Source organism: Mustela nivalis (assembly GCF_964662115.1).
Source record: "Mustela nivalis genome assembly, chromosome: 12".
NCBI classification, from domain to species: domain Eukaryota; kingdom Metazoa; phylum Chordata; class Mammalia; order Carnivora; family Mustelidae; genus Mustela; species Mustela nivalis.
In genome coordinates, this window is record NC_139031.1 from 868,172 (window position 1) to 891,108 (window position 22,937).

General features: G+C 62.8%; 1 protein-coding gene across 3 annotated transcripts in view; it reads left to right on the forward strand.

Annotated features, from left to right (window-relative positions):
* Nucleotides 1–22,937, forward strand: part of PTPRN2 (protein tyrosine phosphatase receptor type N2) — a 684,967-nt gene that overhangs the window by 315,443 nt on the left and 346,587 nt on the right. For all 3 annotated transcript variants that reach the window (XM_082692928.1, XM_082692930.1, XM_082692929.1), the window contains one exon: nucleotides 8,974–9,053. In XM_082692928.1, the coding sequence (XP_082549054.1) occupies nucleotides 8,974–9,053 (80 nt within the window). The remainder of the gene's footprint in view (nucleotides 1–8,973; nucleotides 9,054–22,937) is intronic.

Consider the following 22,937-nt stretch of genomic DNA (forward strand, 5'->3'; position numbering starts at 1 on the left):
AGGCAGAGAGGCAGGCAGAGAGAGAGAGGAGGAAGCAGGCTACCTGCAGAGCAGAGAGCCCGATGCGGGGCTCGATCCCGGGACCCTGGGATCATGACCTGAGCCGAAGGCAGAGGCTTCACCCACTGAGCCCCCCAGGCGCCCCCGTAGTTAGGATTTTGAGAAAAAGTCTTAGTGTTTGCATTGACACAGGCTCTTTCTGGGCGACCCCCATCACCTGTATGTCGTCCGTTGTCTGTGACGCATCGTCTCTGCGTCCCCCATCCTCCACTCTGCCCTTCCGTGGTGCGGGTTTTACCCCGGTCCAGGATCAAAGAGACAGAGCGCAGGTCACCGCGTGAAGCCCAGACAAGCCCGTGCTAGTAGAAAACATTTGATGAAATATTCTATCGGAAGTATTTTATTTTAACTTTCTAAACAAGTCTCGGGAGCGTGAGTCATTTGAAAGTGCAGTGTTCACGTCTGTGTTAGTTGTAAAAGCCCCAACACTAACTTTACAGCTGTCTGTTGCTGCCAAATATGCTTGCTTTTTAAAAAAAAAAACATTTTATTAGAGAGAGAGACAGCGACAGAGAGCGCAGGAGAGCACAAGCCGGGGCAGGGGCCGAGGGCGAGGGGGGCAGGCTCCCCAGAGAGCAGGGAGCCCGACACGGGACTCGATCCAGGACTCTGGGATCCTGGCCTGAGCCGAAGGCAGACACCCAACGACTGAGCCACCCAGGTCCCCACTTTGTGATCTTATTATCCCCCAGAGTTGAGAGATCTAGTCCCTGAGGCTTGTGTCTGTTTAAGGACAACGGGCTGCTTGGCCGGGGTTTATACAGAGAATCACAGTCGTGTCTGCTGTTTTCTCTGCAGGCTGTCCGGGCTGGCCCCATAGACGCACTCCTGTGTCTTGTGTGATCTCTTAGGAAGCAGGAGAGACGCCACCCAGATCATGTTGGCCAAGCGGCATGCTCCGTTGGCTGGACTTTTCCTGTTCTGTGTTTTGGGCCCGGTGCTAGATAATAAGAGAGACAGGATCTAATGAGGGAGTCTCTTCCTTCCTCATCCTCCCCGCGGGGCCGGGCTGAGCGGGCGGAGTTCCCTGTCTTGTAACGGGTGGAATTAGAGAGCCAGGCGAGGGCAGTTACCAAGCAGAAGGTCGCCTTGAGTCACGTGACAGTGTCACCGCCTCGTCTGTCACTCCCCGATGTCACGGAGGCGGAACGAATTTCTCGAGGGACGTGGGCAGACATCTCGTCCCCAGCAGGTTAGGGACCGTGGGGCTGTGTTCCACCGGCTGCAGGTGATGGGTGGGGAGAATCCAGCAAACCAGCAAGATGTCGACATAAAGGCGAGAAGTTCCCTTTGTTCTCTGTTAGCCTGTCCTGGGACTGAAAAGGAAAGAGGAATCGTCAGTAGAGTGAGTGATTATCACATATGTCATAAGCACATACGCGCTTGTTACTTTATAAATACACCGACATCACCTAGAATCAGATGGAATTAATAGTAATTGCCAAGTAGAAACATTTTACGGGGCTCAGGACCGCTTGGACTTGTCTTTAAAACGGAGACGACCCCGGCTGGAATAGTGGTGCTGAGACACCCCGTTGATCTGTGGGCACACATACGGTTTGCTGAAAATGGTTCAAGGACATTTAAAATCTGTGAATGCTGCAAGGTCTCAGGGAAGTCTCTTTTTGTATTATTTCTGGCCCAATAGGGAATCGAGCCCCAGTGATGGTGTGTGGTTTCATTCTCCTAAGACGGTGTCCAGGAGGGGCCCCTGGAGCATTTCTCGTGGGACGGGTGTGCCCACGGGGCTTTCCCCGGCTGAGACCCTGGGGACAGTCTCTGCTGGAATAGGAAGGGTTTGCCTCTGGGCCGGTGGGTTCCACCTAGTGGCCTTTCTTCCACCGCAGGTGGACTGGGCTGCCAGGAACGCTGTGGTCCTCCAGGAACATTGAGTCACGTGACATCGGGCCTCTCGGAGCAGAGCGTCTCGCAGCAGGCAGGCTGTGGGGCTCTGGCCGGGTCTTCCCGGGACGACCCCTGCGTAGGCGATCGTGAGCTCGCCATCCTAGAGCCGTGCAGGCAGGACAGAAGCCGCCGGTCTTGCCCCTTGTATCCACCACGTTGTTGCAGACCGAGGACAGCGCCTCAACGAGGCAGTGTGGCATGCAGAAGCCGTGGGTGCCCACGGAGTCCTGGGAGTGTGGACCTCACGGCAGAGACCGGAGGGGCATCAGGACGCTCTGGATGGATGGGGCAGAAGCCGATGGGGTCCGTGTAGAGGACACCCACCCCTTCCCTGATCGCCATCATCATCCCCACTTCACAGGCGCAGGAGCGTCGTGTGCTGAAAGCACACAGCTGGGAAGGACGGGCGCGCGCAGCACAAGCCCCTTCCACTCCGGGCCAGGCTCTCCTGACGGTTTTAGGTTCGAGAACGTGACAAAAACAGTAAGGTCATCGATGTGTGTGAACATGCGTCCCACAGACTCTAGGAAACACAGTAGACTCTCACTGTATTTGCAAGTTCATTTGCAAGCCCGAAATGAGTCGGGCACCTCTGCGATCGCTTGAAGACCGATGCAGGGGGAGAAGAACAGTGTGTCTCACGCTCGTGTTCCCAGCTGAGCCTGAGCAACACTCCGGCTGCGTTCTTCTCTCGGCCCACACATCAGCACGTGCTTGTCACTGTTTCTGGCTACATTCTCCACGTCTTTGGGCTTTCGCTGTTGGAAACGGCCCCCACGCACACGTAGAGTCTGGAGTTCCCACGTGCAAGAAGTGAAGATGTGAGCGGAGGCTGGCAGAGCCCAGCCCTGCGCTCCCCCGGGAGCCAGCGTCCAGCGCCCCCGAATCCACAGGTGCATTGACCTTACGTCAGTCGGCAAATAGCAAAAATGTACCGTAGCGTGTTTCCACGATTACTGGTGGAATCTGGATGAGAACCTGAAAGCCAAAGAACAGAATTTTTCTGTCTTGTGGTGAAACACGGGTGTTCCCTTGTAACGCGAGGCTCCTCTGTGTTGGTTCCAGTGATTTCTTCCTAATCTAAACACTAATCTTTGTATCGATGAAGTTGGAATGTTGGGCTCCGCACCAGAAAGTCCCGTTATTTATTCATGAGTGACTTGCACAGGACAGAGAAAGGCTTCTCCCGCCGCCCCGGATGGTAGATGTTGCGTCTGCGTCTCAGACTTTGCAGGGCTGCAGGCATCTGTCCTCGTTTTTAGTTTCTGATGAACACAGAAACCCCTTTTCTGTGCCAGCCTGATGCCTAGGACGGTTCTCCCCACGCATTGGAAGACGCAGAGCGAACGGGACGGTCAGGACAGCCCAGGCCACATGGTCCAGGAGGAAGACAGTAGCGGCTCCAGGCACACCCCCCCGTCACCCGTTTGCATCCTGCGTGGCCTGAGCTGTTAAGGCGCAGGGAGCGCCGCTGGCTGGGGGTGGACGGCGGGCATCCCCCTGCCCATGGCCGAAGTCCCAGCTGGCCCCAGGGCCAGCCTTGCACACAGGCTTTCTGTGATGGCTGTGGGCCCGCAGGGCTCCCCTATATGCCCAGGGCCTGGGGGGAAGACGTCGCCCCGAGGTAAGACTGAGACGCTGGTAAATGAGATGAGACGGTCTCAGGAGGGTCATCGGGCCTCCTCCCCGTCCCGCTGTCCACACGGGAACGCAGTCCCGACGGAGCCCCGACAGACCCCAGGGAAGGGTCTAGAGCGCCCCTTCCCAACAGAGGACGCGGGACAGCACGATGGTCCACAGCCCTGCAGGGAGCCCCAGCACAGAAGAGGCACTGACGTGTCACGGACAGAAGCCAGCAGGGAGCGAAGGTCTGGGGCGTTCCCTTAGGGGACCCGCAAGGAAGCTGGGCTGAGCCAGGCCGGGAGCACGGGAGCCACAGCAGCTCATCATGGCGTGGACCTGCACGTCGTTCCGAGGCCATCTGGGAGCGGCGTGTGCTCGGGTGCTCGCAGGTGGGTGCAGGCTGGACCCAGGCTCTCCGCTGGACACCGCACCCACTGGGTCTGTCCTGCTGGGAGGGGCCCGCGGCCCACGCCGTCGCCAAGTGGCTGCTGCTGCTGACGGCAAGGTTCTGGGAGGCGGCCGTTTGCTTCGGAGTTCATCCTTTTTCTGTTTCTTTTTTAAGATTTTATTTATCAGAAAGAGAGAGACCGCTGGCAAGGGGGTGCTAGAGGGAGAAGCAGGCGCCCCACAGAGCAGAGAGCCCAATGCGGGACCCGATTCCACGACCCTGGGGATCACGGTCCGAGCGGGAAGCAGACGCCCAACTGACAGAGCCACCCAGGTGCCCGCAGAGTTCATCCTCCCCAGCACGCTCTAGGAGCTCGCACTGAAAACGCCACAGAACTCCTTCCCCAGGGAACCGGACTCAGTCCTTGAGGTGGCAGCGGCGGCATTCGGTCCCTGTTCCCCGAAGCCCCTCCCCGACCCGCCGCAAGGCCGCGTCCATTCTGGGCTCCGGCCGGTCTCCTTGCTCTGCCGTCGTGGGCCTCAGGCTTGGATTGTTACTTGAGCGTCTGCTGTGTGCGGGCCTGTGCCACGGGGTGGCCCGGGGCCAGACACTAGGCCGGCTTCAGGCGGCCGCTGCTCCCAGAATCCCTCCCCCGGCGTGTCAGGGAGGCGGCACCTGCCCCGCAGCTGCCCGCCCGCGGGGTACGGGAAGCCTGAAAGCCCAGAGAGGAGCGTGCCAAGGGCCTCCCAGCGGGAGACGTGGGTCCAGACACCTCCACACCCTCGTGCCTGCCCGCAGCGGTGAAGCGGGTACAGCCAGAACTATTGACCTCACCTTGTCGCTCTGCACGAAACATGCGTCTGGAAGGGAGTCTGTTGGTCTGTCTGCCCACCGCAGTGATGGGTTTGTTCGAAGGGCAGGGTGGCAAGGCCTTCCTTCAGCCACTGGCCAGCAAGTCATTCCTGCACAGATCTGCGAAGGAGCTGATCCCTGTCCACAGCCGGAGAGACGGGACCGTCTGCTCTGTTGCTGTGTGGGGCTGAGAGCCAAGCGATGCGCATGGACAGCGGTAGCCGCAGTGCCCAGCAGGGAGCTTCGTCTGCAAACTCCTAGTGGTCTGCCGGCTAAGGACCGAGAGGGCACATTCTGCCCGGACGGCCTCCCCCGTGCTGGAGGAGGCCCCGCAGAGTGAGGGGAGCAGCCCGGGCACGTCCCAGTGCGGCGCTCAATGTACCCTCGTATCTAGCGCTGCTAACACTTCCCGACACAGCAGCCCATCAGCCTCCTCAGCCTCTGGCTCCCCTGGCCACCAGCCCACGCGTCCCTGGAAGGGAGGAAGCCTCCGATGGCCAGAGCCCCCAGGGCCTAGATGAAGTCATTCGTGTCCACCCACGACTGGCAAACAGCCCCGGGCCGGAAGCACTACTGTTAGTGCAAGTAACCACGAGAGGCTGGCGTGAGTTCTGAGGGTGACCAAGCAGGAAGGGGAGACGGGTTCTGGCATCCCCGAGGGACCAGCACTTGGAGGGGTTCCTGCGGGTTCCTTTGGGTGGTACTTTGGCTCCGGGCGACCTGCTGCCTGCGCAAACGTTTGTCCAAGAAATCCTGGTGCGGCTGGGGGCCTGGCGTATTCCGAGTGGAGGCCCAGGGCACACCGCAGCCCCCGGGACCCAGCTGTGCTCGGTGGAGGAGCTTCTGGTTTTAGACGCCCCTGGTGGGAGCTCAGGGAGCTTCTGTGTGGTCCCGGTGTGTAGCCAGGCGCCCAGGGCCAGCAGGACACCCTGCGCCCCTGCCCGCCTGCCCGCCCTTCCCTTCCTCGTGTCCCGGGACGCTGCCCAGAGCCCCTGGCGCCCCTGCCCGCCTGCCCGACCTTCCCTTCCTCGTGTCCCAGGACGCTGCCCAGAGCCCCTGGGCATTGGCTTCACACCACAGCTGCGACGGGGACGGAAGTCAGAGCCTCGGCCAGCACAGGTCTCCTTACCGTCAGCCGTGAACGGAGTCCGGCGAGGCTGAAGGGTTAGCCGAGGGGACGACACATAGGGTCGCCCCTGCGAGGCCTGTGTGCGGATGTCCGTGTCGCACATTAGGACAGGCGTCGGGGAAGAGCAGGTCCGAGTCCCTGCCGTGGCACTGGCTCAGGGGGCTGATCCTCTCTGACTCTGCTCTGTGGGTTGGTTTTCCTTCCTTCACGAGACTCTTGTGAGCCCAAGCGGTGACGGGCTGGGTGCCTGGGCCAGGACGGGGCAGCACCTGCCCTCCATGCCTTGTACAGTCTCCGTGATGGCGAAGCTGGCACTCAGGAGTGCTTCCTGTGTCCCAGGCGTGGCCTCAGGTCCGATGTGTCCCTGCTGGCCGGGCCAGGTCACGGGTGTGGTCCCAGGTCCGGCATGTCCCCTGCTGGCCGGGCTGGGTCACCAGCGCGTTCCCAGGTCCGATGTGTCCCCTGCTGGCCGGGCCGGGTCACACAGCATCTCTCACTGTCTCCACGGGGCACGGCGGCAGATGAGCTATGGTCTTCTCCATGACCCAGTGAGCAAAAACCAGGAAGGCCTGCAGCGTCTTTAGAGAAAACGCTGGGCACCTGAGGGCAGTGCCATCTGCCTGTGAGTTCTTGGATGTTTAGATTCAGTGAGAAACGTTACAAAACCACACAGAGACCCAAAGTCCTAGTGCCCCTCCGACGGCAGGTGAAGCCTGTTGTGTTAACGAGGACCTCCTCTCGGTGTAGAGGACAGCGACACGCTGTGTCACGACTCTGTCCCAGCCGTGACTCTGCCGCCTGCCGCGTGTGTGCGGCGCTGGCCAACAGCCTCCACGCCCTCCCCGAGCCAGCTGCCCTCGGGAAGCCGCGGACGTCCTGCGGGAACATCAGCGTGCTGAGTGCCGTGCGCTCCTGGCCCTGCCCACGGTCCGCTTGGGGGAGGGTCCACTGTGGTCAGAGCGCAAGTGGTGGGGTCAGCCCAAGAGGGACCCTGGGAGGCAGTAGAGCCGGGGGGACGGGCAGCAGGAAAACCAACCTGTGTGAGGTGGGGACAGCCATCGTTCTGGGGACAGAGCCTCCAGCAGGAGCGGAAGGGGGGCCGGCGGGCCGGCGGCGTCACACACAGGCCTGCAGAGCCACCTGGGTCCCTTAGCCTGGAGGGCACCCCTGGGGACATGTCAGGCCAGGACGTGGCTCCGGCCACAGGCAGTGGGAACCCAGACAGAGGATGAACGTGGTGGCATTTTCAGGGAGTTTCAGCAGGACTTTAGGGCCGTGTGGACATTTTTGTACAAAGAAATGGAACAGGAAGCCCCTGGGCCATGTGTGGCTGCTGCACAGAGCTGTGGGCGCAGGGCCAGGGACTGCCTGGAGGAGGTGTCCTTGGGCCCGAGGTGGTGCTGAGGCCTCCGCAGGAAACATCCAACAACGATGGTGGGGCCCCGCAGCGGCCAAGGATCCAACCCAGCAGGGCCTCGTGCAACAGCCAGCCCACGGGGAGGTGAGCCAGCGCTCCCGGAGCCCCCAACCAGAGTGGGGACCCCGGGTCCTGTCTGAGCGCCCGAGAGGTCACAAGGCCCAGAGCAGGCCCGGCGGAGATCACAGGGCATCCGGGAGCCTCAGCTTGGCTCTGCGTGGACGACGGGGGGAAGGCGGGAGCAGGAGCGGGGATGTGGGGAGAGGCAGGGCAGTTCGCCCCGGCTGGGTTCTACCAGGTGTCGGGGGTCCCCTCCGTCTCCACGTGGCTCCTGCTGACCATGGCCTGGCTCTTTGCTAGCCCCCGGGCTTACGTACCACTCCCGGCACCTTTCTCATTCTCGGCGTCTTTACAAACGGCTCCGGCGAGTGCTGAGACGGTGGGAGACCGGGTGGGAGACTGGCGCTTGGGTTGGGGCCGGGTCAGGACCGCGGGTACCTGGCATCCTGCAGGGCAGGTAGGCAGCTTGATAGAGACCGGGTGGGTGGCCGTCCCTGGGAAGACTGTGGACGGCCCTGGTGTCCCAAGTTTCCTTGGCGCTGGAATGTAGCAGGTGCACAGGCTAGGCGGCGTCCCCGCCACACAGGAGTCCAGCAGGGGACGCACGGTGGTTCTGCTCCGGGCGTTGAATCCATGCATAGTGAAAGGGTCCTGGGCCGAAGGACTGTGGGACGCAGTGCCTGCTGCAGACAGCGGCGGGAGCCCCCAGTGACCGCCGGGAAGGGCATCTGTCCGGCCAGCGGCACCCAGTACCTCTGGGACCCGAGAGGCACAGCGGCGTCTGCGGGGGGGGCGAGGACACAGCCCTCCCTGCGAGCTGCATGGCCTTCTGTGCCCTCTGGGTGCCAGCTCCGGGCTGTGCACCTTCTTCGCGAGAGGGAGAAGCCGATGGAGGGTCGCGCGTCCCTCGGGGAGTCCCGGCAGCTGGAGCCGGAGTCCCGGCAGCTGGAGCCGGAGCCCCGGCAGCTGGAGGACCAGCCCCGTCCTCGCCTGCTCCTCTCCTCCCCTCTTTCTTCAGATGAATGAAGCGATTTCAGACGGGACGTATTTTTTCAAACTTATACTTAACATAGTATTTAAAAAGCTTTGAAGATTTTAATCATTCCTGTCTGGCAATTCCCCGCTAGTTATTTTTATACTAAATCGTTCTTAGTGACTTTGGTAAGTTTTTAAGCGGGTCTTGTCAAGAGGTTTTGAAATACCGTCTCTGCTCTTTCTGCCTTTGATTCCTGGTGCTCCCCTCGGAGCCCAGTGCTAAACTCCGTCACCGTGACAGTTCCCTTCGCGAGAACCTCTGCTCGTCCTTGTTGGTGGGTTGGGGTCGGTTGGACGTGTCACACGCACTGCGGCTCGGCTCCGAGAGCACAGCAGGGCGGTGGGATGACTGAATGAGGGGCAGAGTCTGCCGTGGGCCAGAGGTCACCCCTACCGTGGTAGCGGCCTCGCGCGCGTTCTGAGCGTGTGGGTGTTTTCCGTGTGGCCACAGAGAAGCCACGCGGGACGCTGGGGCGGTTCTGAGCTCTCTCTCGTCTCTTCCAGTGTTCTGGGACCAGCCGTGACCTTCAGAGTGAGCGCCAGTGTCCGGAACCTGACGGCGGCAGACGTGGTGCAGGCTACAGGTAAGGCCGTGTCGACACAGCCCCGCGTGGACATGCACACCGGGTGGAGGAAGCGCACCGTCTCCCGGCACCCCGCCATCTGACGGGCAGACGGGCGGCCGGGGCGGCAGGCACGGCTGCGGCCTCCGCCCGCCGCCGGCGGAGGACGGGGACCACACGGCTCCCGCGGAGACAGGGGCTCGTGCCTGGCGAGCAAGGGTCTCGGGCCTGCGGCAGCCCCCAGCCCCTGAGTGGACAGAATGACCACCTGTCGCTCCTGGCGTCCCCGGCGTCCTGGGCAGTGTGTGCTTCTGTCTCTCAGAGGCCAAGATGGTGCCAGAGGGAGCGTTGAACAGAAACAGGGACTTGGTCACAGCTCTGCTTCTAGAGCCCCGGGGACTCATGCTGGCCTGGCTGGAGACCTGGAGCCTCTCCCCGCCAGCGCTGCTTGCCCGGGCTGGGCCGTGGCTCCCGTGCTCAGCCCGTGGGATGAGCCTCTGGTCTGCCATTTTCGTTGTTGCTAAGTGTTACCCGTGGGGTATCTTGGTGCCGATAGTAACTCTTCCTGGAAGTGAGGCCTCCAGAGCCAGTAATTTCGGCTGCGGGTGAATCCCTTGCAACGTCATACCTCCAGCAAGCCAACCGGTTCCTGCTCTGAGGAGAGCCCCAGGCTTCATGCCAGTGCCTTGTGTCACAGTGAGGCCAGAGTGCCTGGTGTAACTGGGCAAAGCTGGGCCGTGTGTCCCCCAGCCCGGAGGCCCCAGCAGGGCCTACAGACTCGGTCACAGCGCTCTCCTCTGGAAACAGGACAGGACGGTGTCGGTGGCCCGGACCGCCCTCCTCCCCCCCGCGCCCACTCTCCCATCCAGCTGCTCTGCACAAGGGGCAATCGGCCGTATCCCAGCCCCAGTCAGGTACAGCGTTTTCCAGGCGGAGCCGTCCCAGCTGTTCTTCAAGTGGCCATTCATCCCAGGGCTGGGAAGGAACATTTTCCAGGTGGGGCCTGCTGAGACGGAGGGCAGCCGCGTCTCGGGGACAGTCCGCACCGCACACTCACCGACCGTGAGTCAGTGAAACAGAGAGACCTTCGCTTCTTTCCTTGCTCCCTCGGGAAAACGAGGTCCATCACCCCAAATCCGGCTTCTTGGGCATTTTAACGCGTTCGCGTTGTTACCAAAGTTCCGTATGCCAAGGGGGGACCGCCGACAGGTGGACGTTTGGGTGTCCCGGCCCCCACCTTCTGAAGACCTGGCTTTGTGGCACAACAGCCTTGCGAGCTCAGAGCGGTATGAGCCGAGGGTGCCAACGGCGACACACGGGCACAGTTCCAGAAAATTAGTTCTTCTATGTTGTGAGTCGTTTCAGGCTATTCTGGTTGCACTTGAGGCTGTGCAGGAAAAAGAGGACGAAAAATAACTTCGTGACTATGAGGGTTCAGTGGTCGCACGCTGCCCCGCTCCGCGTACGGGGCTGCGAGGGCGCTGGGGCCAGGAGGGACATGAAGTCACCGAGCGTGTTCAGGGAAAGGAACTCTTTGTGGTTTCCTGTTTCCCGGCGACATGGAGGCCTTGTGGCAAGCTACCGAGTGGTCCGATCCGGGAGGCCCTGCTCAAGGGTGGGGGTGCCGTGGGTGCCGGGCACCTGCTGGGGTCACTTCCCGCAGACCCCGTCACTGTGGTGCGCTCCCTCGGGGACTGCTGGCACGTTCGAGGCCCTCGTGGGTTCCTGACTAGTGAAGGGGACACAGCCCACTGATGGGCTTCAAAGGGCTTTGCTCGCTGACCTCACGCACATGGTACAAAACCTCACGACCAGGCTTGCCGTGAACACCGCGTTGGTTCTAACCAGACGTTCGGTGTGCCCGTCGAGATGGCTGCGCGCTGCCCCTTCTCCTCTTTTGGAGCCACTTCCTCATGTCCCGTGATTCTTTCCTTGACATCCTTCTGAATGCACGACTCGCGTGGACACAAGGCACCAGTGAATGTGGGAAGTGAGCGGGCATGACAAGTAGGAGCTTTTGTGTCCCCGGGTGTGGAGAAGCCGCTGGCGGGATGTGTTACAGGTGAGCGCTCCCTGCCCGGGCTCACAGTCCTACCTGCACACGCGGCAGGGTGCCACGGCCGGGCGTCTGGTTCCTGTCCGTCCTGCTGGCCGCGGTCTCTGATCGAATCGGGCAGGACAGAGAAATTCTTCCTACTTCACTTCCTTGGTATTCCTTGGTATACTCTTGAGTAGCATGTTTCTAGTCCATTGTTGCATTTCTCCTCTCGGAGAGCATACAGCAGCGTCATCTTAGAAAGCACGCTTGCCGTCCCTGTGCAGCTGCCCCCACCCCAAACCCCAAACCCTGGACTCCCGCAACTCACTGCGGGGTGCGCCCTTGTATGTGGCCCTGCCCCCGAGATCACCTGTTCCCGCGTGGACCACCCTCTCCTGGTGCCCGAGCGCTGGGTTTTCGGGGCCGGGCTTCTGCCGGGTGGCGGCTCGACTCGCTCGCTGACCGTGTCGCTGCTGGCTGGCTGTATTGGCGGCGGTCTCCCTCTGGCCTTCGGGTCAGCCCGCTCACTCTTGACCAAACAGAGCCTCTAAGGCTTGCCCTTTGGGCACCTTTCTTCCTGTCATCTTGCTGGGGAGGCAGCTCGTGCCATTTCAAACATCTCCTTATTCAAGGACGTGCTGACTTTCCCCGAGTCCTGTGGCTGCGGCCTGGCTCAGTACTCCTTTACCTGTCCAGCGTCTGTAGGAGTTGGCGCGTCTCCTCTCTGCTGTGTTGCTTCCTGCTTGTGGTTTACGCAGGGTCTGCGCGCAGGAGAGCGAGGCTGTCCCTTCTGGACGCCGTGTGGATGCCCACGCGGGCTCATCCCTGGACCCCGAGGCCTCGAGGGCGGGTTTCGGGGGTTGGAACGCAGACTGCAGAGAGAGAGGTCGGCACAGCTGTGCTCCGTACACATGACGTTTGACCCCAGAGCCCCCGCGACAGGGCGTGCTGCCCGGCCTCCTGGAGTCTGCGTCAAGCGGGCAGCCGTGTTCATTTCGGGAAGCATAACTGAGTCCAGCCGGGCTCTGTGAGACGAGCCCGTCCGGGACACACACGCGGTCCAGCCGTCCGAGCTGCCGCTCTCGCGTGAACATCAGTGCTTCCGGCTTCCTCAGGTTCTCTGCCGGGCTCGGCACTGCGCAGGCCGTGGGCTGACGTTGGCACCGGGGGACAGCCGCCTGCCTGCGGAGCCTAGCCGGTCTTTCAGAGACATGACCCTGCGGGTCCCTCTCCAGATAAGGCCGTACAGAGTGGCTGGCCTTGGGTGGGTCTTAGGTGGGCTGGAAGGGGAGGGGAGGTTGGTCACAGGAGGGCCGGCAAGCAGAAAGGCCGAGGCACAGAGTCCCCGGGGACAGAGGGTCCCGGGGACAGAGGGTGGGCACGGGCTGGGTGCTGGAATCCAAAATCAGTCCCAAATCAGGCTTTTCGTGTGGGATTGTGTCTTCGGTGTCTGCACGGAGCTCTCAGGCTTGGCCTTCCTCTGGCTGAGGGAATCCGCTTGCCTTCCTGGGGTCCCCACAGCCACGCCTACGACAGGAATCTGAACCCTGGAGGCCTCCCGGTCTGGGCAGGGGGAGGGGAGACCCCGCTGCGGCACGTGTGGCACACTCCCACCGTGTCCGTCCACCTGGGGCCACCCGCTGGGGGACACGCCTCTGGAGCCAGCAAGCGTCCAGGGGGCTGTGTGTGTGTGTGTGTGTCACGGCCACACGTGGCCCAGAACCTGCCTGTGGACACTGCTTTCTGACTCAGGGTGAGACAGCCCGGTGGACCTCGTGTGGAAAGAAGTTGTCCTTTTTCGGGGAAAAATAAGCAGGGTGCCCTGGATATGTTAGAAAGGGCCCACTTGGTAGGAAGTTTGTGTTCGTGTGTGGGGGAACGAGGCACCTGTGAGAAATGAATAGATTTGCAGAGTCACGATGTCCCGCATGCTTCCTGAAATGTAGAGTCAGAGCGTCAGACGCAGGCCGGTGTCGCTCTTGGAGCTCTCACCACCCAGATGGGGAAGCTCCGGCCAGAGCAGCCAGTGGGCTGTGCGGTGAGGGGGCAGAGCTGGGTGCTCCCGGCGGGGCGGGGGCTCACTGACCCACCCACGGCAGGAAGGCGGGCACGGGCTCGGTGGTCATTTCCGGCCGAGCTGGCCGCCGCCCGCACACCAGTCTTGCTGAGGGTCCGGTGTGCGGCCCGGGTGCTGGTTCTGCTGTTGCCCCAGTGGCTTTGGACAGTGCCAGGTGGAGGGGTCACCAGGCGTGGCCAGCCTGTAGGGCCCCAGTGGATGGGCAAGGGCCTGCCCAAGAGGTCAGTAGGGAGCGTGCGGGCAGTGGATGGCACGGGAGGGCGAGGTGGCTGCCTCAGCATCCACCAGGCCTGTGGAACACCAGAACAAGGCCCGCGGGGAAGCTGCCCCGGGCAGGAGACAAAGGCATGGAAGCAAGAACGGAGGATACGGGTGTCCCGCGCGGGCCAGGGTGGCCGGTCGGAGGTCGGAGGCCGGAGACAGTGGGTTCAGCGTGAAGTGGAGCTCAGGACGGTCGCTGCGGCTTGTCCTCCAGTCCCACCACTCGGTGTCCCGCGCCCGTGATGGCTTGCGACGGGAGAGCTGAGCTTGTCTGACGGGACTGAGATGACACTTCAAAAGCAAAGGGTAGAAAGAGGCCTCGGACCCTTTGAACGTCCTGAGAAACCTCCGTCCTGTGCAGACCAGAGACCACGGGTAATCCCCTTCGAGGCGTCAGTGTGGTTAGCAGAGGCAGAATCAGCTCTGACACGCTTGGCGGTAACGCGCGTTTCTCACTCTGGGGACAAGAGGAGCTCTGTCCGGTCAGGGCCGCTGTCCTCACTCCTGCCGGGCGGAAAGCCAGGGTGGGTTGGGAGGTGTCGTCCGGAGCTGCCCCAGCAGCCCAGCGGCGGGATGCACGGGGGGTACAAAGACACGGTTCCAGCAACTGAAGTAAACAAGTCTGCTGCCGGCCGGCACACACTGCCTTTGGGGGACATTCTGCATTTTGGAGACGTCAGGAACTTCGTGCCGTGAGGTTTGGGCAAACACTCCTCTCCGCACTGTGGCGGTGGTGACCTTCGCTTCTGCCCGTCGTCCTGCCGTCCGCGCTGAGCGGGGCGTGCAGCCTCCCTCCTGCCGATGACAGCGTCAGTCACTCTGTGCTCCCCGGGACCCAGGGGTCCCGCGAGCCACTGTTCCTCAGGCTTCCAGGGGCTCGGCAGCTCCTGTCAGGGGCCGGAGGGACCCAGAGCCCCACACCTTCTGCACCCACTGGAAGGGCCTCGACCACCAGCCTGCCAGGTGGTCCTCCCGTCTGCTCCTGCCGCGGGCAAGACGTATCTGGTGGGGCCTTTCTGAGGCTGGAGGGTCGGCTGTGCCATGCAGGCCACGGGTCCCAAGCTGTCCGTCTCGCTCTGCTGCTGACCGAGCTGCTGACCACGGTGCCCAGTCCGGCCTTGGCCTTTGCAGGGCAGGTGGAAGTCGTCTAGTTTCATCAGCACGCGGGCTGTACGTGCGCACCGGCGTCTCGTGAGGAACGCTGTGGTGGAATTAGTGCTTTCTCCCATCTCTACGACGGGACACAGACCCCTCCAGGTGGGCTGGACACGGGGCCAGAGAAGCTGCCTGTCGCCAGGAGTGGGGTCCTGAGGCACGGTGCCCTGTCCCAGGCGTGCTCGGTCGCCACCAGGATGTGGGGACTTGGAGAGCTTTACCTTCCAGGTCCGTGTCCGTGAGACGGGGGTGGCACCGGCTTCAGCGGCTCTGACTGCTGACGGCTCCCGGCACGGCCCTCGGCTGCAGACACTGTTTTCCCACCGTGGGTGTTGGAGCCCAGCAGCCGCTCCCGGGACGTGACGGAGGTGTGTCATCGCGGATGGTCGCGACTGCCCGCACACGAGCAGTTGATTGCGAGTCTGCCTCATGTGAGCTGTGTGCGGCCGGTCAGCTCTCCGAGCACAGCCCTCTCTTGACGGCCGATGTCCCACGGTGTCCCCTCACTGCCCACAGCTCTTTGTGTTTCCCCAAAGAAAATCCTCATCCAGATCAGCATCTGGGGGAGACTGTGTCGGTGGGCCTTTACTTCGAGTGAGTGGAGAAGCGACCAGCATGGCATGACCGGACACACCGCACCGTGTGTCGGCCACGGAGCCAGCCGGACCGGCTGGGGGAAGGGAGGTCGCCGCCTCGAAGACGGCCGTGCGGGTCTGAGTGGTGTGAGGGGGCACAGGTGCCTGGGTCCGCCCTCAGCCCACAGCTTTAATAGGCTCCACCGGCAGGAGACAGGGTGCAGGGCGAGGGAAACAGGAAAGGGGGCGGCCCGAGCACCTGGAAGCTGCTTCAGGGGTTGGGGAGGTGATTTGTGTGGGTCAAGGTGCCCCTGGAATGTGACGTGCAGCTCGGGGCTGCTGGGGGCTGGTCGCTGTCTGTTCAGGCATGCCCCGGCTGGAAGCTCAGGTTGCAGACAGGGCGGCGTGACAGCTCGGGTGGTGTCTCTCTTCTGGCCGCGTGGGTTTCTCACGTCTTCGCGTGAGACTGTTAGCTCGTGCCTACACAGGAGGTGTCTTGTTTGGAAAATGTGGCCATGGGGCTACAGGAGGCTTGTAAGGACGTTGTTCAAGACAGCTCCCAGGTGAGGAGACGGGGAGGGGTCTGGGTGTTCCCCTGCCTGCGTGCAGGGAGCGGCTCGTGGGACCTGCCGTCCAGGCACAAGCGTCCCGGCTCAGCTCCATCAGCCCCTGCGCAGGCCTGGGCCTCCAGCAGGCCGTCTCCCGCGCGGCAGAAGCTCCCAAACCGCAGTCCCCATGGCAACAGGGGACAGCGGAGCAGAGGTGGCTCTAGTTCAGGGTGGGCTGCCCGTCCACGCCTGGCCCCAGCACGCCTGCGCCCGATTCCCCATGAGTCCCCGGCGTGCCCGCATCGAGGCTTCGCAGCAGCTGGGTGTACGGCCTCCTCGTGGTCCCCTCCGGGTCCAGTCTCTCCCTGCGCAGCCCTAGTGCCTGTCCCTCAGCGACTCCCGGTGGGGCCCACCACAGGAGGGCCTCTTGGTGCAGCTGGCCGTCCCCACCAGCACACAGGTGCACTCAGCCCATGGATTGCCCCTGTGTTTGCTTCAGGAGGCTCAGTGGTAGGTGTGTTTCCTGCACGGCGGGCGTGTGGCACACGGGCCCCTCCAGCTGCAGAGCCCATCAGCACGTGCCTGCCATGCAGGGTGCTCGGGCTGGCAAACTGTCACCAGCCGGCCCCCGGCAGCTCCTACAGATGCCAGGACTCAGACTCGGGAGAGGACCTCTTGCTGGAAGTGCAGAGGGTCCAGAAGGTGTGAGAGCCCAGAGCTGCCTGGGGTGGGGGGGAACAGGCCCTGACATTTGGGACCAGCCTGAGTCTATTTGGCACTTGGGCGAGAAGTCCTTCTGCCCGAGATGTGTCCCCGACCGATGGTGCCGGCCAGCACCCCCGCAGAGGCTGGCTCCGTGCCCGTGGGGCGTGTTCCCGTTCATCAGACACCTCATCTTCCTGCCTGGGACGCTCGCCTCTGAGGGCTCTTGCTTGAAAATGAACCCGGGAGTTGATGCAGCAAGGCTGGCACCCACACGGGCCCTGGGACACCTCCCCCCAGGAAGACATGGTGACGTGCGGCAGGGCACCTTGCCCACCTGCTGTGACGGGCACGGAGGTTGTGGGCCATCAGCAGGTCAGCCATGGGGACAGAAAGGGCTCAGCTGGGGGACGTGGGACCCCTCCACGGTGGAGGTCTCCGGTGGAGCCGAGGGCGGTGCGGCTTCCTTACCTCAGCCTGGTGCGTCCGCGTGGGTGTTTGGCTGTAGGGGACCGTCAGGTGTGAGCCGGGGAGAGCCCGTTCCGGGGCCCGGCCGCTCTCCTGTGACGTGGCAGCTGGGAGGGAGGACCATGAGGGATGGGGACGTGGGTCCTGAGCCTGGGTCCCTGTCCCTGTTAGGCTCTCCTGCTCCGAGACTTTGGGCGGTCGTTGGGTCTTGGCAAGCCCTGGGCTCCTTCTTGGTCAGATACGGGGCCAGCAATTACACGGCGAGGTGGCGGCAGCAGCAAACGAGTTCGGACAGATTCGGTGGGAGACGCGATTCAAGCTGAAGGGTTTGTTAGTTGCTGTTGTCTTTGTGTGGCTGGACGCATAGAGGCCGAGACGTTGTGCCCGCAGGTGGTGACACAGCGTCATCCACGGGCGTTGTCCTTTTGGCCAGGCGCTGACAGAGGTGTCTCGTGGCGTGGGACGTCCACGGCATACGGTGTAAAGAAGGCGGCAGCGTGCTGACCGGGTCAGACGCCCCGGTGGTGCGCCAGAACATGCAACCGCAGCTCTTCCCGCCACGGGTGGGGGACGCGTGGGCCACCGTGGCTCCCTGGACGTCTACGTGAGGGCAGGGAGAAGGAAGGAAGCCTGGGCAGCCGACGGTCAGCAGCGGCTCGCGGCGTTCACATGGCAGAAGGGCAGCGTGGGAGGGAGGCCCACCTCGGCGCCGGCGCCTCCTCCTGCGCGGACGCGTCTGTACGGTGATGCCGGCTGCATGTAACGCGGTTTGCGCTGGGTCGGCGCTGTCGTCCGAAGCCCAGGAGAGAAGCAGGAAAGCACAGGAGCCCGTCCTAAGCAGGTGCGTTGCTACGACCCCTCCTGGGCCCGGAGCGGCGGGTCGGGACGCCCCCCCGACCTCACAGCCACGCTGACGTCACCAGGGAACCCGCGTCCCGCCCAGCCGACGCATGCTGGAGGAGACCGTCTAGGATGCAGCTGGGTTCGACCCGGTCTGGCGGTAGTGACCGGAGCTGAGCCTTCACCGTCAAGAGTCCCCACATCCCGAGTTTCTTGACTTTTGGACCTTTTCCTCCTGGGCCCAGCCGTCGCCACCAGCAGACGCTTCCCTGCGGGGGTGGGGTTTCCCTTCTCTGGGCCAGAGAGGGGCAGCAGAGACGCCCTGTGCTGGGCTTCTGATGGCTGCGGGGACCTGGGCCGAGGGGCGGGCCCACATGGACAGCACCGGAGCAGCCCGTGTGCCCCCGCCCCACCAGGACCGCCGCCTTCCTGCTCTCTTGGACCCCAGCATTGCAGGGGAAGGCAGGGGAGCCAGACCCCAGGGCCACTTGCTGTGCAGAGGCCTTCTGTCCAGCAAAGCCCTGCCGGCATCACCCCTGCCCACACCCCTGCACACCGGCTGCCTGCCCCGTCCTGCCCTCACACCTAAGCCCTGACAATCCTCCCTCGTCTGGGGACAGCTTACGGCGCTGATGCTCGTGGCTCTTCGGGGCTCCAGCCCTTGCCCAGTGCTGGCCTGTCCCTGCCCCGTGAGCCATGCCCTGCCTCACCCCTTTTCAGGGGTGGCCAGCTGCGGCCCTTGGCCCCCCAGCCTCCTGGCCCTCAGCCACGTCATCTGCTCTGTGGTTGCCTCAGCTCTCGGCTGTGGCTTTTCCCAGAGAACATTCGCAGACTCCAGTTCTAGGACAGGGGTTCGTAGGGTCCCAGCTCGTTACCGACCAGTTCTGCATGCTCTGGAGCGGGGCCCAGCAGAGCTCAGGCCCTCCCGCCGGGCGGGGTTAACGTCTGCCATCCCCACCGCCGTGCACAGACACCCCCGGAGACAGACCCACGTCTCACACGTCGTCAGACTTGCCGCCCAGCCTGGCTCTGCCCACGGCACGGAACACCATCCGTATTTGGGGTTGATGGGAGCAGTGACGTCGAGAGAAGAAAAACGTGCATTTGCACTGCGTTTCCCCGGTTTCGTGACTCCCCGAATGGAGGTCTTCACTGAAGAGCAAGTGGTGGCATTTTCATCTGTGGAGATAAAAGCTCATCCTGACCCTTCCTGCCCCCGGAACACCGCCCAGACTTCTGACCCTGCCACCGCACCGGCAGCCACCCGCTTCTCTGTGGGCTGTGGGGAGAGGAGCTCCAGGACAGAGGGAAGGTGGCCTGACGCCCTCAAATTTGCGATTCTGGTCTGGCACGATGACCAGAATCACCCTGTAACGCTCGAGGGCGCGGAGATCGAGAACGGGCTGGAAGTCAGCTCCGTCTCTGCTGCTTGCCCGCCAGCCTCGGGGCCCAAAAACTCTCCATTTCAGGGCGGTGGGCCTGTGGTTGCCGGGCTGCCCCAGGGGTCTACTGGGTCCTGGAGCTACGCCCGGACGGGGCAGGACCTCCAGGAGGGCCGGTCATGTGAGGCTGGGACAGCTCAAGGGAACTGTTCCCAGGAGTAATCCTAACTTTGACATCTTTGTGAGGGAAAATCATTCTTGGTGTTGTCACCGCGTTTTGTGGACGTCCCACGATGCCCACCGACCACTGGCCTGCTGCTCACTGAAGGGTCGGGAGCTGTTCAGAGGTGCCTGCGGGGGCAGAAGCACCGTGTGCAGGTGCTCGGTGAGCCCCAGCGGGACGCCGGCCCTGCGTTGGGGACGTCTCTGCACCCCGGAGCCAGAGACTCGGCCGCATGCGGGGTAGACCCACAGCCCGCGGTCCCGGAGCGCGGCCCTCTGCCGTGGAGTCCGTCTGCAGCGGACCCTCCCGACCGCCGCCTGCTTGCGGACAGACGGATGGCTCTGCCCGGCGGTCCTTGGAGAAGATAAATGGAAGCACGAGTTGATGTCAGAAGGGGCTTTGAACGCAGAACGTTGCAGCCCTGTGGGGGAAATCGGGGCCTGCCTGGGGTTAGAGAGTGAGCGGGCTCCGTCCCAGATGGGTTACCCTACCAGCCCGGCTGCGCGTGCCCCCTCTTCTCTCTTTTAAGGAACCTGTTCAAGAACCAAAGGCCCATGGGATTTTCTTATTCTGAAAGAGTGCCGAGAGGGACAGGAACATTCTCGTGCTCCAGGGTGGTTTCCATTCTAAATATGCCACTTATCATTTTTTAATAGAAGTCGCATTTCTTTTATCTGTAATTGAATCTAGAATGTGTAATTTTTTTTGAAGGCCCTCATGGATGTTTGACTTTATTCTAAAAACTGAATGAGTAAAAGAATTTCCAGCTTCCGTTGGGTGAATGGTGCCACTTACATCTCCCCGCCTTGGAAACACGAACTCCCGTACACCCATGACCCGGCTGTCGGGCTGTGTGGCTGCCACCGCGCTCCCTCCAGCCTGGCACAGCCCTGCCTGTCTCTCTGACCTCACTGGCCCCACGGCCCGCAGCATCCAGGCCCCTGCTGTGCTGAGCGGACACGTACCTTGCACCCAAGAGCTGTGGGCGCTGGAGGCCTGCGACCCCAGGGCTGGTTTGCGTCGTCATTCCTGCAGGCGGGCCCTCTGTAGACCGTTCTGGGGCTCCACCGTGACCTTCCATCCTTGGTTCTGTGATGGAGAAATAAATGCTTGTGGGAAAACATGCCTGCGGCTGACGAGGGCGGTTCTCCTGGTCTTCCATCCGGAAGGCCCCATCCTGGCTCTTGGGGCTGGAAGCAGGATAGAGGCTGGTGCCCTGTGGAACCATGGACTCAGCCACTAGAGGGTAGGAATGGCCTACCTGCCGTGCGTTCCTTTTCACCCAGGCTGCCAGGAGGCTCGTCTCTGCACTGTGGGCCCCTCAGGAGCATCTCTCCCCCAGGGGGATGTCTCCGGTGGTACCATGTCCTCTGTCGCACCCTGTCCTATGCCTGTTGCGTGGACCCTGTCATCCGTCACACCATGTTGTATCCTGCCCCAGCTCCCCTTCCCTTCCCGTGCTTTCTTCTCTAGCCCCTGCTCTGCGTGAAGCGAAGTCTCTGTGTCACGTGTGAGTTCCTGCGTGAGCTGCTCTGTGCCCCCGTCTCCACTCTGTGACCCCGTGTTCCCAGGGACGCCAGATAACCGGGTGGGTCTGTGACACATTCATGTGACGTGTACAGAGAGTAGACAGAAGTTCCCTTCCGGCACCGGCTGGGGACAGTGTGATTGAGCCGGTGGTCTGGCTGGTCATCGGAGCGCGGGCCTTTCTCTTCCAACTCTACCAGCAGCAAATGTCCCAATGGCCCTCACAGATGAACTTCCAGAGGCTGGTGGCTCAAATCAAGAATTCCAGGTTGTGGAGAAGAAGACAGGACCCTGAAAAAGAGCAAGGGTTGTTCCTAGAAAGATGGAGCCATTGGCGCCCTCAAATGCAGCGTCTCTCTGTGTAGACGGTGCTGTCTGTGTGGGCGGCTCTCTCTCAGATGCTTTACAGAGAGAAGCATGGTGGGCGTTCATCCTGGGACAGTCCTGGCAGTACCAGTCACCATGGGTTGGTGCCTTCCTGCCCCCTGGTCCTCCGGAAGGTGCTGTCTCCTCCCTCTCCTGGAGCACTAGGCCCGGACAGGCACACACAAGCCCACGTTAAGGCGGAAGCCCCCACTCCTGTCCTTCCAGGTCTGCTGGGCCTCTTGCCCTGCGGTTGGGGAGGGGACCTGGGAGGGATGAGGACCCGGACCACTGGCGGGTGCTGGGCCCACACCGGCCCATTGGGTGCAGGTTGCATGGGGGAGCTTGGTCGGGAGCACCCACTGCTTGTCCCCGTGAGTCCGGGGCAGAAGGAGGACGGAGCCCATTGCCTGTGGTCCCACCACTGCCCCCGGCCCGTGGCCTCAGCTTCTCAGCTTTCTTTCAGGAGCCTTGTCTGGTCACTGGGATGGCCCGGGCTCAGGTGGGGTGTGCCGTGTCTTGCAGAGCGTCTGTTAAGGAGACCTCCCGGGGTCTGGGGCCGTGACTGCCTTCGGGGCGGTGATGAGCAGGTGGAGGGAGCAAAGCCATGCGGTGTGGGAGGGCGTTGCCGCCGAGGCAGGCAGGCCAGAGTGCGGCACTGGGGGGTGTTGGAAAGCTGGGCTGGCGGTGCCCATCCTCCGTGGGCAGCCAGAGGGCGGACGGGGTGGAGAAACCAGGGAGAATGAGCGCTGGGCTGTGGGGCTCGGAGCCTGGGCGCAGGCAGGAGGGACAGTGATGGGGTTGGGGGAGCACGGTGAGGGCAAAGTTGGGGAGGGGCGGCTGCGGACCCCTGGCTCCGTCCGCATGGAGACAAGGAAGCAGCGACGGACCCATGGGTGGGACGGGGCGGGGCCGTGGTGTCCGCCGCAGAGCCTGGTCGGGGCAGAGGGTGTGGAGCCCCGTGCCGCCCGCGGACACACCCGACCGTCCAGGAGGTGTGGGGCCAGCCCAGGGCCGGGCCTGCTCGGAGGCCGCGGAAGGCATCTGAAGCATTTGCCGGACGAATGCTGCATCGTGGGAGAGACGTGTGTTTGCCCTGGACCGGCCCCCCCCCCGCGAATGCAGGTCCGGGGGGGGTTCCTCCTCCCTCACGACGTCCCCGACCCCCGCAGAGGTGACCCCAGTCCCTCTTGGCATACCGAGTCCGACCCTCGGGGTACGGGTCCATGCTGGCTTCCTTTGTAGGAGCCAGGCCCACCCTGTCACGTGCCCAGGAAAGGTCCAGGGGGTGCCTGAGGGCAGCGCCACGTCGTCCCTCGTGGCCACCTCCACGTCACGTGTCCCCAGCAGCCGGATTCCGAAGGGAGGCGCACCGGCTTCCACGCCGGCTCTGGGGTGTCCCCAGATCTTCCTCAGCCGAAACACTACTCACGCGACCGGAAGCTTACACTCAGCTTTCTGGAACACGCTGTTACGTTTAAGCGCTTTTCTCTTACCACATAATCCGAGTGTCTTGAGCGACTTACGACAAGACACACTAAGAGAGTTTGTTTCCTGCCACGTCCTCCTGCTCGTCCCGCACAGAGCTCCCGTGTGCGGCGGCCCCGAGCCCGCCCCGTCCCGCACTCTCCGCACACATCCCACAGCCAAGCTTCTGCACCGACGCCGCACCGCGAGGAGAGGCAGGGCCTCCCCGTCTCCCGAACTCGTCCAGCGGAGCCCCAGATGGAGCCGCGGCAGCCGCTC